Source organism: Bos javanicus, chromosome 2 (assembly GCF_032452875.1).
Source record: "Bos javanicus breed banteng chromosome 2, ARS-OSU_banteng_1.0, whole genome shotgun sequence".
NCBI lineage: Eukaryota > Metazoa > Chordata > Mammalia > Artiodactyla > Bovidae > Bos > Bos javanicus.
Genome location: NC_083869.1, coordinates 44,605,203 through 44,619,754, shown reverse-complemented (window position 1 = coordinate 44,619,754; position 14,552 = coordinate 44,605,203). Strand labels below are relative to the sequence as shown.

The window sequence follows — 14,552 nt, the reverse complement described above, 5'->3', positions numbered from 1 at the left end:
TTTTAGACCCTTTCATTGAAGACATGAGCAAGTCAGGGGGGATATAGTATGGTGGACAAGATTAATAAAAAAAATAATAGCTAACAGTTACTGAGCAATCACTATATGTCAGACACTATTATGAGTGCTTCAAAGTATTGCTGCTGCTGCTAAGTCGCTTCAGTCGTGTCCGACTCTGTGCAACCCCATAGACAGTGGCCCACCAGGCTCCCCCGTCCTTGGGATTCTCCAGGCAAGAACACTGGAGTGGGTTGCCATTTCATTCTCCGATGCATGAAAGGGAAAAGTGAAAGTGAATTCGCTTAGTCATGTCTGACTCTTAGCAACCCCATGGTCTGCAGCCTACTAGGCCCCTCCATCCATGGGATTTTCCAGGCAAGAGTACTGCAGTGGGGTGCCATTGCCTTCTCCAAAGTATTAGGTCAATTCATATGAAACCGCTGAGTTCTTTAGTCAAAAATAGTTGAATAGATGCAATTATAACCTCATTTAATCCTTTTAACATCTCTATGATGTTGATATTAGTATTATCACATATTTCAAATGGGAAAAATAAGGCACAGTAGGGTGGCAATCATTATTAGGAAGTGGAAATTAGGTCACATGGTCCCCAAGAGTACTGAAGGTAGCTGAGGTAGGAAAAAGTCATATGTGTGGTCTTGGAGACAGACAAGAAAGGTGCATGTTTCAGGAATGGAAAACAAGGTTGATGGTTCAAATCAGAAGATGACAACAAAAGGCCTGTGGACAAGTCTCCACTCTAAGTGTCTTAGGGCCAGTTTCTCTTTCCTATATTTGGATAACACAGGAACATTTGGACAACGTGGGGAGAGAGAGAAACTGATTGACTATGGTTTTAGAGATAAAAATAAGAAAGAAGAGACAGCTGGATACATAAGATAAAAAATAAAGAATTTGAAGAAAAGGAATGAAGGTGGCTTAAAGATTTGGAGCTGGGCCTTGGTAGGATAATTGATTTGACTGCTGGTAAATTTTTAAAATACTGTTAAATGAACTTCAAATAGTTATTCAGAACATTATACATATGCCTCCAGTGTAAGATCTTGTGTATAAAATGTGATTTCAGTCTAAAGTTTAACATAAAACTTTCATCTTTGATTTGTGTTTATGGAGAATGTCATAAAAATGTGGAGGATTAAAAATCACATTGTACTGGCTCCTAAATGTTCCCTGAGAATTTCGTACAGATTCTTCATGATATTTCACTTCTACTTATAAACAACTTAGAAGCGATTTATACATAGACTTCACCTATGTTCACCTTAGTGTTTTTCACCCCATTTTAATATTTTAAAATAGAGTTTTTAGCACACGAATTTAAAAGCAAATCAAACCAAAGCAAAATTCTTGAAAAATCCTTTCCCAATTTGTTGTATAGAGTAGAAAACCCACAAGGAACTAGAAGGAGCTGTACCTCGCTGGCAATTTCTCTGGAGGCTTTGGCATGCTTGATTTCAATGGCATCTGCTCTCAAGTCATAGCCTTTCTGCTTGGCCTCATCCCAGTCTTTCTGGTAGAGTTTCTGTTGAGGGAAAACACAAGTTTGCTTATAAGAACTGCAAGTCAGTGGACAGACTCACAGTAGTTATACTATGAATCATAAAGCACACTGTACATGATGGCAGCTTAAGAAAAAACAGTCACTTCTGAGATCTTCTTTCAATTATTGCCTATTTATTTTATGGAGCACAGGGTACTTGTGATTATAATTTTAAGGCTAAACATCTAAATCTACTATTGCTTGGATTATCTGCATCCATCACAATGTGGTACAATGTGAAACTATCCCCTTACACATGGGAACTAAGACTCAACCGCGAACCTAGAAAACCTTCATCCAGCTACCACATAAGACTAGGTAAGATTTTTTTCCTAATGTTGCCCTTTGACTTTTCAAAGGACTCTGCTAAAGGGATGTGACATACCTATCCTTCACTCTCCACATAATTAAAAGTTTTGGTTTTTCTTATGGCCTTGAAATGTCAAACAAGAAAGTTCTGGATTAATCCAAAACCTATAAATACAATAGAGACTGTTACCTCTTATACTTCCTTGTGTAAGAGGCTCTTAACTAGGGAGTTCATTATTCTCAATTAGTATACGATGAAACTGAGCTATGGGCATTGGACGTAGGGCAATGACTTCCACGTTGAAAGGAGGACATCAGAAGGATTCAGATATCCCAACTCTCACAGTGCAGGGACCCAGACGTGTATCTAATGTTTGAAGGAGAATTTCCATTCATATTGCCTTAGGAAAGGTAGCTAAATAGATCGTATCTGGCACCCCAAGCTATAAACACTTCTAAGGTGGGTAATTCGTCCATTATAACACATTCCATATGCTGATAGATACTGTCCTTCAAAGACCTTTATACTCCATTATTATGCCTCTTACATTGCTGATTTGCATGGCATTGATTTGAGCCTGCAGTATGAGTGGTGTGTCAGAAGGAATGCTTATGTTGGTTTTATCTTTATTCCAGGCTTCTTGATACAGTTTCTGTGGAGAGAAGGAAAATATTATTTTAATACAGTGACAGATATTTGAAACTTAAGCCTTCGCAACTATTTAACCTGGAAAAATGTTTTGTGCTATGTTTGCAATGGTTAGTTTCTTGTGTCAACTTGACTAGGCCGCAGTACCCAGGTATTTGGTCAAATATTATTCTAGCTGTTTCTGTGAAGGTAATATTTAGAACAGATTAACATTCATACCAGCAGATTTTGGGTAAAGTAGATTACCCTCTGTGATATGGGAGGTGGGGGGCTTCATCCCATCGATGAAGGTTTTAAGAGAAAAAAGACTGACCTCTCCTGGGCAAGGGTAATCCTGCCAGCCAACTGCCTTGGACCTGTCTTCCTGGGTCTCCAGCCAGTTGGCCTATCTTGCAAACTTTGGCCATGCCAGCCTCCACAATCATGTGAGTCAATTCCATAAAATAAACCTCTGTCTCATACATCCCATTTAGCTCCGTTTCTCTGGAGGACCCTGACTAATGCAGTATTCTACCATTTAATGTGGAGCATTAAGCCATACGTTTTGTAATAGGTATTTGCTTTCCAGCAGTGTCGTGTAGTGACAGTTTTCATTTTAGTGCTTCCAAATTTGTGTGTGAGACAGCGGAGAGGCACACTGGCATTTGTCACAGCTCTACTTGGCACGTGCCTTCACTAAACTAGCCAAGAGATTCTTAGAGTTGCTCCCATCACTTGAGGTCTTTGAAGAGACACAATCCATTTGCTCTGTTGGGGTGGCATCTTCCGAAGAGAAAGCCCCACAAGAGGGGAGCCTGAAAGTAGGATGGTTCTTACCTCGCTCATTTGCAGAGAATTGGCTTTTGCCAGGACGACCTCTGGCGTGTCGACAATGGATGTAAATGTCAAGGCTTCTGGGCGAGTCCTGTAGCGTCTTTCATTGATCAGGTCTTGAGCATTCTTCACCCTGTTCATTTCCACTGAGCCTTCTGGCATCCAGCCGATGCCACGCAGCCACTCCAGGTCTGATTTGTACACATTCTACAGAGACATTAGACACAAAAATTGTTCCAAGTGTTAGACACAGCATCCCTGAATTGAAAAGTTCATGGGGTTGAGGGGTTCAAAAGCACAAGAGATGGTGGTTCTAAAAAAGTAGGACCTGAGATTTTACGTGACTCAGGGGTTTTAATATCCAGAGCAATTTTTCAATTTTCAATATCCAGGGGAAAATAATTTTTTTTAAATAAGGGCTTTATTTATTCATTCATTTAGCCACATGACATGTGGAACTTCCCCAACCAGTGGATCAAACCTGTGTCCCCTGCACTGGTAGCACAGAGTTTCAACCAGGGAAATCCATGTTAAAGAATAATTTTTTATGCTAGGCATGAATAGGAATAAAATGGTAATAATGCTAAATTTCATGATTTGATATTACAAAGAAATCGTATAACTGAAAAAATATAAAAATATTTTGTTGAATCTCATTCCATTTTCATCCCATAATAACTGACCCAAGGAAACTCTGTTCAGTGTTTTGGATATAGTACAATTGTGGCAGTTATTTAATATTCAGATAATTTATGTTAATCTAAAATATATTTTCATTGCCAGACAGTACAAAGGATGTAAAAAAAATAATCTGGATTCTAGGCTAGGGAAAGAGGATATGACCTAAGCAGAGTTCTTTATCTAACGTTCTTTGATTCCCATAATGTAACTCCTAAACAGAGGTTTTAACAATGTGAATGGTGCCCCCTGAGGTGGTGCCGTGAACAACCCATGGGTCACTCCACAGAGGCACTTTCTGGACAATAACAAATCTATGCCCTCCCATTCTGCCTTTCCCCAAGTTCACATTACTTACATCACTCTGCAGGTCATAGGCCTTCCTGGCTTGGATAATGTCGTTTTGATCAGGTAAGCATGTCCAGTGATGCAGGTAATTTCGATAATCAATGTCACTGACCAGAGTCTGACATTTCTTGGCCAGCAAGATGCCTAACATGTCCACTGGGCTACTGAACTTGGTTTTCCACTTCTGGAACTCCTTCTTGTACTCCCTCTCACTTTGAATCCTCCCTGCATTCATGGCGCACATAATCCTGGGGTCGTCCTCAACACTTTGGGCTCCAATGTGGTGGCCTTTGTGTTTCTCATATGCTTCTTTGTATTTGTACTAAAACATGAGAGATACAAGTTTAGAAGCCTGATTTTAATACCATATGCATGCTGACAATCACAGACAATAATGGAAAGCCACAAGAAATGGACAAGAGTTTTACACTGCAAATATTTTGATATCTCTGAACAATTTTAAACTAATGTTTTGTGCTATCATAAAGGTAACTATAATCATATATCTTCACTGCTGAAAACTTTTTATGCAACAACTCTGACTACAATTTCAAAATGTGTTTTTCTTCTCTGGGACAGCAAAAGGAAACAACAAGAGGAAGCAATTAGCAAGTGTGGCCCACCAGCTGCACTACAGTTGTTCAGCAAGGTGAGCCCAAGGGGGTTAGACAGACAGCACTTACGTCACTGGCAATGTCCCTCGAGGCCTTGGCGCTTTTGATGGAAATAGCATCAGCTCTCAGATCATAGTCCTTCATCTTTGATTCATCCCATCCCTTGGTGTAAAGTTTCTAGGTGGAGAATAATATACAACAGAAAAAGAAAGGTGTTGTAGAAAGTTAATAGGCCAGTTCTAGTAAGGAAGGTGGTAAGGTGGTAACAGGATTTTAACTAGTTCTAGACTAAAGGCTGAAACAACAATGAGGAAATCTCTTACATGGCTGATATTGGCAGAATTGCTCTTGGCCAGCAAGATTTCCGGGGTGTCTGGCATCACATGGATGGAGGTTTTGTCAGCATCCCAGGCTTCCGTATATAAATGCTAGGGGGGAAGTAAGGTAAACGCCTTTGTTAAAGCCAATACATTGCAGTTATTATCAAATTTATTTTATTTAGCTGTAAGATAACCTTTTAAAGTTTATTTGGAGGCGAGGGAAGCAAAAGGGGAAAGAGTAAGTCATGGCCATGTTTAAACAGACACATAACAGTTTTATAGCCAATGGAAAACAACATCATGATCTCAATTATTAATTCTTTTTATTCTGTGACTCTCAGGCTCTCTCATAGAACCTTCAAGGATGGAGCTTGGCTGTAGAACTATGATATAGTAGAAATCCCTAGATTTCAGAGACAATCCCAAGGTCAAACCCAGCTCCTCTATGTCTAAGCTGAGTGATCTTCAGAAAGGTATATAAGGCCTCACACTTGTCATTTTTTTGAGGGGGGAGGATAATCATACCCAATTCAAGTTTTTAAAAAAACTTTATGCTTGTCTCTTTCTTTTAGCTGAGGTGAAATTGGTATTTAACTTTATTGAGTATTTTTTTGTAGAGATCAACCATAACATATGTATAGTGCCTGAGTCATGGAAGGAACTCAACAAATTTTATGATGTTTCCTATTGTTATTTTCACAGTGGGTGCTCTGTTGATGAGTATGGTATAGAATAAGCTTTCTGGAGTTTTAATACCCCAAACTTTGCAGTTTGCTATCTGAGAGCCAATTTCGTACTCTGCACTGAGCACACAATTTCATTGCCCTGATATTTGGAAGACATTCAGGCAGGTGTGGGAGAACTCAGAAAAGTTCAATTCAACTTCAAATGTTCATATTAAGGGCCTACCTACTGGATGAAGAAATTAGCTGAATATCAATAAGCAGACTGCCAGAATTCTGGAGGAAAGCAGCAATCATCTATTTTGTGTAATAAAACTGAAGGCAGCAGTAACAGCTCACTTTCCAAAGTGGGATTTCCACAAGCAACTAATTTGAGATGTGCACCGACACTGCCATGCACAGTGTTTCTCAGACTTCTGAGCAAAATGTGAACAGCTGTATGTTTTTTACATGATGGATAAAGAGACACCAATGGCTTGAGTCAGCTCTGCTGAGGAGAACGTGCAGACAAAAGTATTGCATTTGTGGACGTCTCCAGGTCACTGCTCAGAAGAATGTGTGCTTTACCCCCAGAGAACTTGTTTTAGGCTGTGCTTCCCCATGCACACAGAAATGTGGGGTCAGGGTTAAGAAGAACATGCAGGTCCAGCTAGGATTCGAGCTTTATTGAAGGCCTGCATAAGAATCAGGCCCATCACCTACCTCTCCTTTCTCTGGAAACCCTCCAGGACATTTCTCACTTTATGAGCCCAGGATGAGGAAGGTATGACTCAGGCAACTGGCCACAGCTGAAGACTCACCTTGCTCACGTTCAGGGCATTATTCTTTGCTAGGACAATCTCTGGGGTGTCTGTAATGCTTGTGAACTTGAGCTGGACTGCAGGCTGGCGGTACTTCCTTTCACTCAGGATTTCTCCGGCTCTCTTCGCATGCTCGACCCCCACAGAGTCAATGGGCACCCACCCAATGCCTCTTAGCCACTCAAGATCAGCCTTGTAAATAGCCTGAAAACGAAATAATGTCAAATATTTGTAGAAATTACCTCCACAACCTGATGTTTCATGATTTAGCATAGACAGATGGCGTGTAATTTTGCATCTCACTTGTGTAAATTTCTGAAAAGACACAGTACTGTTTTACTTTGATGCAGAACATCTAGTTCAACACTTTGTCCCTGAAGGTAGTCAATTCCTACTGTTTTAAAGACCTATGAAATCTCTAATAATACGTGATTTCATTGATACAAAACCACTTTAAGAAAATTTCTGCCTGCCTCCCAATACAAAGTGTTTATTCTTTGATTTGATTGCCCATACCTGTCTGTATGGGAATACTTTTCTGTTAGAATACGATTTCTTCCTATCTCTTTGAGCAGTGGCCTTCACAGCCATTGTGCAACATAAAGAAAGGATGAACACTACTGCATGTTGAACCAATGTATTTTCTGGGGACAACAAATAAGGGATCATTTTTCACATGATTCTATACTCATACTTCTAAGCCAAAGAGCATATATACTTTTACTTTTATTTAGCTTATCCTCAGTCTCCTTTCTTGTGTTGTAGTTTAAGAAAAAAATATATTTTGTCCTGCTTTCACATTTCTTCTTTCAATTTAAAGAATTGGCTATGAAGAATTTCTCTTATAAGTAACAGTTACAGTTCTTTTTGTTTTTATGGCTTTTTGAGAAACTATTTTTTAAAACGCCACTACTTTTATCATTCTCTCAAAAGGGACTACTTATCAGAGCCTCATCAAGAAAACAAGGCGCTACTATACCAATAAGGTAGTATTTGAGTCCCAAGGACAATCTATAAACTTTTGTGCATAAAATTAGCTATAAGGGTATATTGTACAATGCTAGGAATAAAGCCAACATTTTACAATAACTATAAATGGAGCATGTTTTAAAATTGTGAAACATTGTATTGTGCACCTGTAACATATAATACACAATACACTTCAGTAAAAACTAATATATATATTAGTACCTCACGGATTTAGTTTTTTCTCCTGATACTCTAATTTTATTTTTAATTTTTAAAAACTGAAGTATAGTTGATTTACAATGTTGTATTAGTTTCAGGTATATAGCAGTGATTCAGTTATATAACTGAATATAGATATATATATATTCTTTTTCAGATTCTTTTCCATTTTAGGTCATTATAAGATAATATAGCTCCTTGTGCTATATAGTATGGCCTTGCTGTTCATCTATTTTCTGTAGTGTGTATCTGTTAGTCCCCAGCTCCTAATTTATCCTTTCCCTTCCTTAGTTTAATACTTTTGATAACCATTTTCCAATGTGATTGGTTTCTTCCGAAACCAATGTGTATAATGGATGTAATTTTATGCTTTTCACGATATTGTCCTGAGAAGTTTTCCACAGGTTTCACAAGACTGCCAAAAGATTCCATGGCACACAAAAAAGTTAGAATCCCTTCTTGAAACCTTGCGAAGAATATTAAATCCACTCACATCACTCTGAAGGTCATAAGCCTTCCGAGCCTGAATGATGTCATTCTGATCAGGCAGACAGGTCCATTCATGAAGCAGATTCTTGTAGTCTATGTCGCTTACAAGGATCTGACACTTCTTGGCCTGCACCAGCCCCATCATGTCCACTGGGCTACTAAACTTGGTCTTCCACTTCTCAAAGTCTTTCTTGTACTCCAGGTCACTCTGGAGCTTGCCCGCGTGGATGGACCACATCATCTTGGGATCATCCTTAATATTTCGGGCCCCAATGTGGTGGCCGAGCTGTTTGCGGTACCCTTCCTTGTACTTGTACTGAAGAAAAGAATAAAGATATAAGTCTAATGATAGGGACATCTTATTTATATCATATTTCATAGTTTCATAGATGTATTATTTCTTTTGATTTTCCCCACCACTAATGTGAGAGAAAAAGATTAATATTATATCAACTCAATTTTATAAAATAGAAAACTGAAGCCTCCACGAGTCAAGTGATTTGTTCAAGGTCACACCCTAAGCAGGTGGCAGGGCTAAGACTAAAATGGGGAGCTTCTGATTCCAAATATTTTTCCCATCAACTAAACTATACTGCCTCATTTACATTTGTTTAACAAGTAAGGTAAAAATATTTTGTATAATTTAAAAGAGAATCTACTTAAAGATGTGACTTTTTCTAAAAAAGTTTTGATATTATGAATGTTTTAGAATACTTCCCTTGTAATTAGAATTTATAGTAAATTCCATAGTCAAGCATATGAGCTATGTTTAGAAAGTTTCACCAGGAAATACCTCCCTTATTTGCCTGTCAATGTCATTGAACTTTTAACCAAGAGAGAGTAAATGCCTTGGGTTAACACTCTATTTTAAAAAAGTGTTACTCAAAAATAACACTTTATAGTCCATTTTACCATGAGATGGTCATAGTGTGGGCTTCTCCAGCTTAGTAGCCAGAAACAGTTTTGATAAAGGAAGAAATGAACCGTATGTCTAAGGTCTGGGACACTTCCAGAAGAAGGAAAGTCCGGATTTGAATCCTAAGGAGCCCTGGTACAGCACGAGGGTACTGGACACCCTCAGGAGAGGTTTCTCATGAGATGTGAAGGACTAGAGAAGAGAGAAAAGTGGGTGCTGAGTAAAAGCTTTGCTTACTTCTCCACTTGCTTTTGTGTCCAGTTATCAGAGAAGGCAATGGCACCCCACTCCAGTACTCTTGCCTGGAAAATCCCACGGATGGAGGAGCCTGGTAGGCTACAGTCCATGGGGTCACTAAGAGAAGGGCACGACTGAGTGACTTCACTTTCACTTTTCACTTTCATGCATTGGAGAAGGAAATGGCAACCCACTCCAGTGTTCTTGCCTGGAGAATCCCAGGGACGGGGGAGCCTGGTGGGCTGCCATCTATGGGGTCGCACAGAGTGGGACATGACTGAAGCGACTTAGCAGCAGCAGCATAAGCATCTTGGTAGGAGAACCTTACTAAAGGTCAACAAAGGATTAAACAAAACTCTAAAATGAACCCATAATTAACATTTTCTCTTAGTGTAAGAATAAATGGATAGTAGTAGGAAGGAGTTCACATTCACATTAGCTGATTTACATGTGCTATCAATGTCTTTAACAAAACTGTTTTTTCTTTATTACAAACATATGGGTCATCAGCTGCTCAACTTCTGAGGCTCAAAAATAGAAACGAATCACCAGTCCAGGTTCAATACAGGATGCTTGGGGCTGGTGCACTGGGATGACCCGGAGGGATGGTACGGGGAGGGAGGTGGGAGGGGGTTCAGGATGGGGAACACGTGTACGCCCGTGGCGGATTCATGTTGATGTGTGGCAGAACCAATACAACATTGTAAAGTAAAAATAAATTAAAAAAAAAAAAAAAAAGAACCTGAGCGGGGGGGGGGGGGGAATTGGAGCCCATTTTTAGTGGTCATAAAATACTTATTTTTAAAGTGTAACTGCATCTTTGACAGATTAATGGGTATTGAACATAGTATCTTTTGTTTTCTTTTTCATTCGCAACTTTGTACATGGGGGAATCATTAAAGGAGATTGGGACTTTCAGGCTAAATTTCTGGCAAGAAAAGCTGTAAAAGCTGCCATCTGTAAACATCTTTGAGTAAGAAATGCATCTTCCAAAAATATCAACTTACATCACTAGCAATCTCTCTTGATGCCTTGGCTGCTTGGATTGGAATGGCATCCAAACGCAAGTCATAACCTTCCTTCCTGGACTCTTCCAAAGCAAGTTTATAGAGTTTCTGTAGAAAAGAGAATTAATCCATCAGTGCTCCTTTTGTAAAAACTGAAGCTATTTATTATTAAGCTTTATCTGTCCTCATTTAAACTATAGAAACAGATCCACAAAGTTAAGTATTAGTGTGGGTTTGTAGAAAACTATGTTTCATAGGTGCTCAAGGATTTTAAGGCACATGGTTTAAACTTTTTTATTGATTAGCAAATTACAAAAGTTTTCAGGGAGGAATCAGTATCTGGTTGCTAAAATTGTTTTGCCGAACAAGCACATGCAAAAAAGTCCCAACTGCTTATTATCACAATTTTAATATAAAAGAAAGGCCATCTTAATGACAAAGAAGGAGAAAAATAAGTATGGTTGTTTCTAAATTGAATATATTTGGATTTAAGAACAACTCAATGTGTTGTTCTTGTTTTTTTCCCATTTTTGCCATGGACTATCATCACAGACTATGATCAATCTGTAGATTAGGGTTTCAAAATCACCACTCTAATGAAAAAGTTGGTTCTGAAAGAGATGCATAGGAAAATGCTTGCAAATGACATTAATTGGTAACCAGAACACAATGAAGCAGCAAAAGAATACACAGTACAGAAACTCACTGTGTTCTAAACCCAGTGTCAACCTGCTAAATAGTTGCTGGATAAAATAATGACTTGATGACCACACTGCCCTTAGGGGCATATAAGGCTTTAGTAGTATAATCCCTTTGGGGATACTTCTCCATAAGCATTTCACTCCATGATGTCATCTTCATAAAAGGCTGGTCTGTTTTGTGGACCCACCACACAGCCCACAATTGAATCAAGAAAATTATTTCTTGAATCAAAGGAGAACTATCTGTTTTAGTGACAATATTGGCTTGCAGTGCATACAATAAATTGGTTAAAACATTTCACCAAGGGAACTGTTACAGTAGCTCATTTTTGCCTCTCTTCATGATAAGATCGGTAGGTTACTCACATCACTGTAGTTGATTCGGTTGAGCTTGGCTAGCATGATTTCTGGTGTATCAGGCATGACATGGATTGTTTTCTTGTCATTGTCCCAGGCTTCAGTATATAAGCGCTATGAAACAAAAAGATGAGAAAAATTATTTTAGAGTTCACATTTTTTTGATTATGTGCTAGTTACCTCTCCTTTGTACAAAGTAGAAATAAAACTAATGAAGTTGCATAAATTCCTACTTTTCAAGTAGATAAATTACTATTTCCCAAAGAATTTAGCTTACTGTTTCATTGACTCTTTTTACTGTTTCTCATGAAAACTTTTTTTAACAGTGCTAAAAGGTATGATTGGGTTGCAGTTTTTAATACCTATAATTGTGAAATACTTGCAGCACATGGTATTTTTAACAGCTTAATATTCTGAAGTATTACTAAGTATGGTGTTATCATGGGAAAATCACTTTTAAAGGTATCATAAATCCTATAGGAATCTTCAAAATGTAGTAACATGTCAGAGTTTTTACTCTGTTCTATGATAAATTCTTATACGTGACGCTGAGGAGTGAAGACTCACCTTATTCATGTTTATAGCATTGTTCTTTGCCAGCACCTGCTCCGGGGAATCAGTTACGCTGGTAAATTTCAGTGTGTCTGGACGCTGGCGGTAGATGTTGTCACTCAGTATCTCTCCGGCCCTCTTGGCTTTAAGTACTTCCACAGAGCCAATTGGAACCCAGCCAATGCCTTTCAACCATTCAAGGTCTGACTTATATAAATTCTGCAAATCAACCAACAAGAAACACAGTTATGATAATAATTAGTTTTTTCAGATTCAGAGTCACAAAATGGATCATACTGTGAGAGAAACACAAAAAGCACTGAACAGGTAAAGCTGCCATCTCAATTAATCACTCATTCATAAGCCTTATTGACTCCTGAGTACATTTTTCCTAAGCATTGCTTGGCATAGAGGACTGTACTAGGAACAACAAAAGATCTTTCTAAAAAGTAAAGACACTGTCCTGCCCTTGAGGGTATTAAAAGATTTTCATTTAAGAGCAGAGTTTCTTTAGCTTTGAAAAAGGTGTTCTAATAGCCCCTCAAAAGACCATATACTTAGACCAACACTGTGTAAGCACTGCAGTAACAAAAATTCTTGCCTTTAAGGAAAAGAGATGAAATTCAATTATAGTCATGAGTTTCAACACACAATAATGTTAAGTTTTGCATATCACACTCTTGATGTGCATTTTTAATTGAAATATAATTGACCTATATCAGTTTTAGGTATATGATATCATGATTCAATATATGTGTATATTGCAGAATGATCATCTTCAATATGTCAAGATCCATCACTACACATACCTACACTTTTTTCCCTCATGATGGGAAATTTTTAATAAACTCTTACCTTTATTTTCATCTTCAGAAACACAAAATATAAAGTATGTAATGGGGTACTATAGAGAGAATATGTATTTCCTAATTATTGGCTTTCTTTTACTCTCAAAACGGCATGCTAACTGTATTATTAGTGTGCTCAGTCACTCAGTCATGTCCAACTCTTTGTGACTCTATAGACTGTAGCTCCTCCGCCCATGGAATTTCCCAGGCAAGAATACTGGAGTGGGTTTCCATTTCCTCCTCTAGGGGATCTTCCCGACCTAGGGAGCAAACTTGCATCTCCTGTGTCTCCTGCATTAGCAAGCAGACTCTTTACCACTGCACCACCTGGGAAGCCCAGGATTATTTTATTGCACTATTATTATTAACACTAGGAGGCAGAAGCAGCATCGGAAATACTCACATCACTCTGGAGGTCATAGGCTTTCCGAGCATGGATGATGTCATTCTGGTCGGGCAGGCAGGTCCACTCATGCAGAGGATGTTTATAGTCCACATCACTAACCAAAGTCTGACATTTCTTCGCCAAAACAATACCAAGCATGTCCACTGGGCTGCTGAACCTGGTCTTGTATTTTTCAAAATCTTTCTTGTACTCACGGTCACTCTGCATTTTGGCAACGTGGACAGACCACATCATCTTGGGGTCATCATGTATCGCTCGGGCACCAATATGGTGACCCAACTGCTTACGGTAAGCTTCTTTGTATTTGTACTGAAAGAGAGAACCCAGTAAACAAGGAGAAAGCACCAAGGTCCCTGCTGCTCTCTCTGTGGTGATGTTTTTCTACAAAATCCTCAGGACTTCAGGGGAGTTTCATCAAACCCGCTACTGTGATGCTCCACATTGGGGCAAGCTTTCTCTTAAAAAAGAAGATGTGGTGCTCATTTCACCTCCACAGAATAACTCCACAGTGATTCCCTTATATTATGCCAGCAAATCATATGTTTTAACCACAAAAAAATGTGATAGAAAAGTGAACATTGAAAGAATGAACTTCAGTTACAGTGACAGCAGTTTCTCAGAAGTCAGTCATGTGGGCAGACCGAACTGAGAACATATTGGAGGGATGTGTTTATAATGGGTCATTACTTTTCTTCTTTTAAGGCATTCTGCATAATAATTGGCAAGGAGTAGTTTTAAAATGGGCAATTCTTGTTGGTAATGAGCATAGCGTTTCAGTTTTGCAAGATGAAAAAGTTTTGAAAGTCTGTTGTACAACAGTGTAAATATACTTATGGACTATATACTGAAAGTGGTAAATGGTTATTCAATTTTATTATGATTTAAAAGAAAAACCTACCAAAATGGACAATTTTGCTACTCTTGGATTAATATTTAAGTTGTACAGGAACCTCACATATTCATTTTTAGGGTAAAGGAATATTGATTTTTGTGGACCCCACAGCAAAGAAATATTTAACATTTTTGCTATTTTATGTCCATTCTCAAGTCAAGGGGAAGAACTCAGTTAAACCTGT

General features: G+C 38.5%; 1 protein-coding gene across 21 annotated transcripts in view; it reads right to left on the bottom strand.

Annotated features, from left to right (window-relative positions):
* NEB (nebulin) overlaps positions 1 to 14,552 on the bottom strand; it is a 219,953-nt gene that overhangs the window by 103,759 nt on the left and 101,642 nt on the right. For all 21 annotated transcript variants that reach the window (XM_061438168.1, XM_061438021.1, XM_061438025.1 and 18 more), the window contains 12 exons: positions 13,474 to 13,785; positions 12,238 to 12,441; positions 11,680 to 11,784; positions 10,613 to 10,720; positions 8,457 to 8,768; positions 6,776 to 6,979; positions 5,296 to 5,400; positions 5,042 to 5,149; positions 4,369 to 4,680; positions 3,336 to 3,539; positions 2,419 to 2,523; positions 1,436 to 1,543 (listed from right to left, as the gene is read on the bottom strand). In XM_061438168.1, the coding sequence (XP_061294152.1) occupies positions 1,436 to 1,543; positions 2,419 to 2,523; positions 3,336 to 3,539; positions 4,369 to 4,680; positions 5,042 to 5,149; positions 5,296 to 5,400; positions 6,776 to 6,979; positions 8,457 to 8,768; positions 10,613 to 10,720; positions 11,680 to 11,784; positions 12,238 to 12,441; positions 13,474 to 13,785 (2,187 nt within the window). The remainder of the gene's footprint in view (positions 1 to 1,435; positions 1,544 to 2,418; positions 2,524 to 3,335; positions 3,540 to 4,368; positions 4,681 to 5,041; positions 5,150 to 5,295; positions 5,401 to 6,775; positions 6,980 to 8,456; positions 8,769 to 10,612; positions 10,721 to 11,679; positions 11,785 to 12,237; positions 12,442 to 13,473; positions 13,786 to 14,552) is intronic.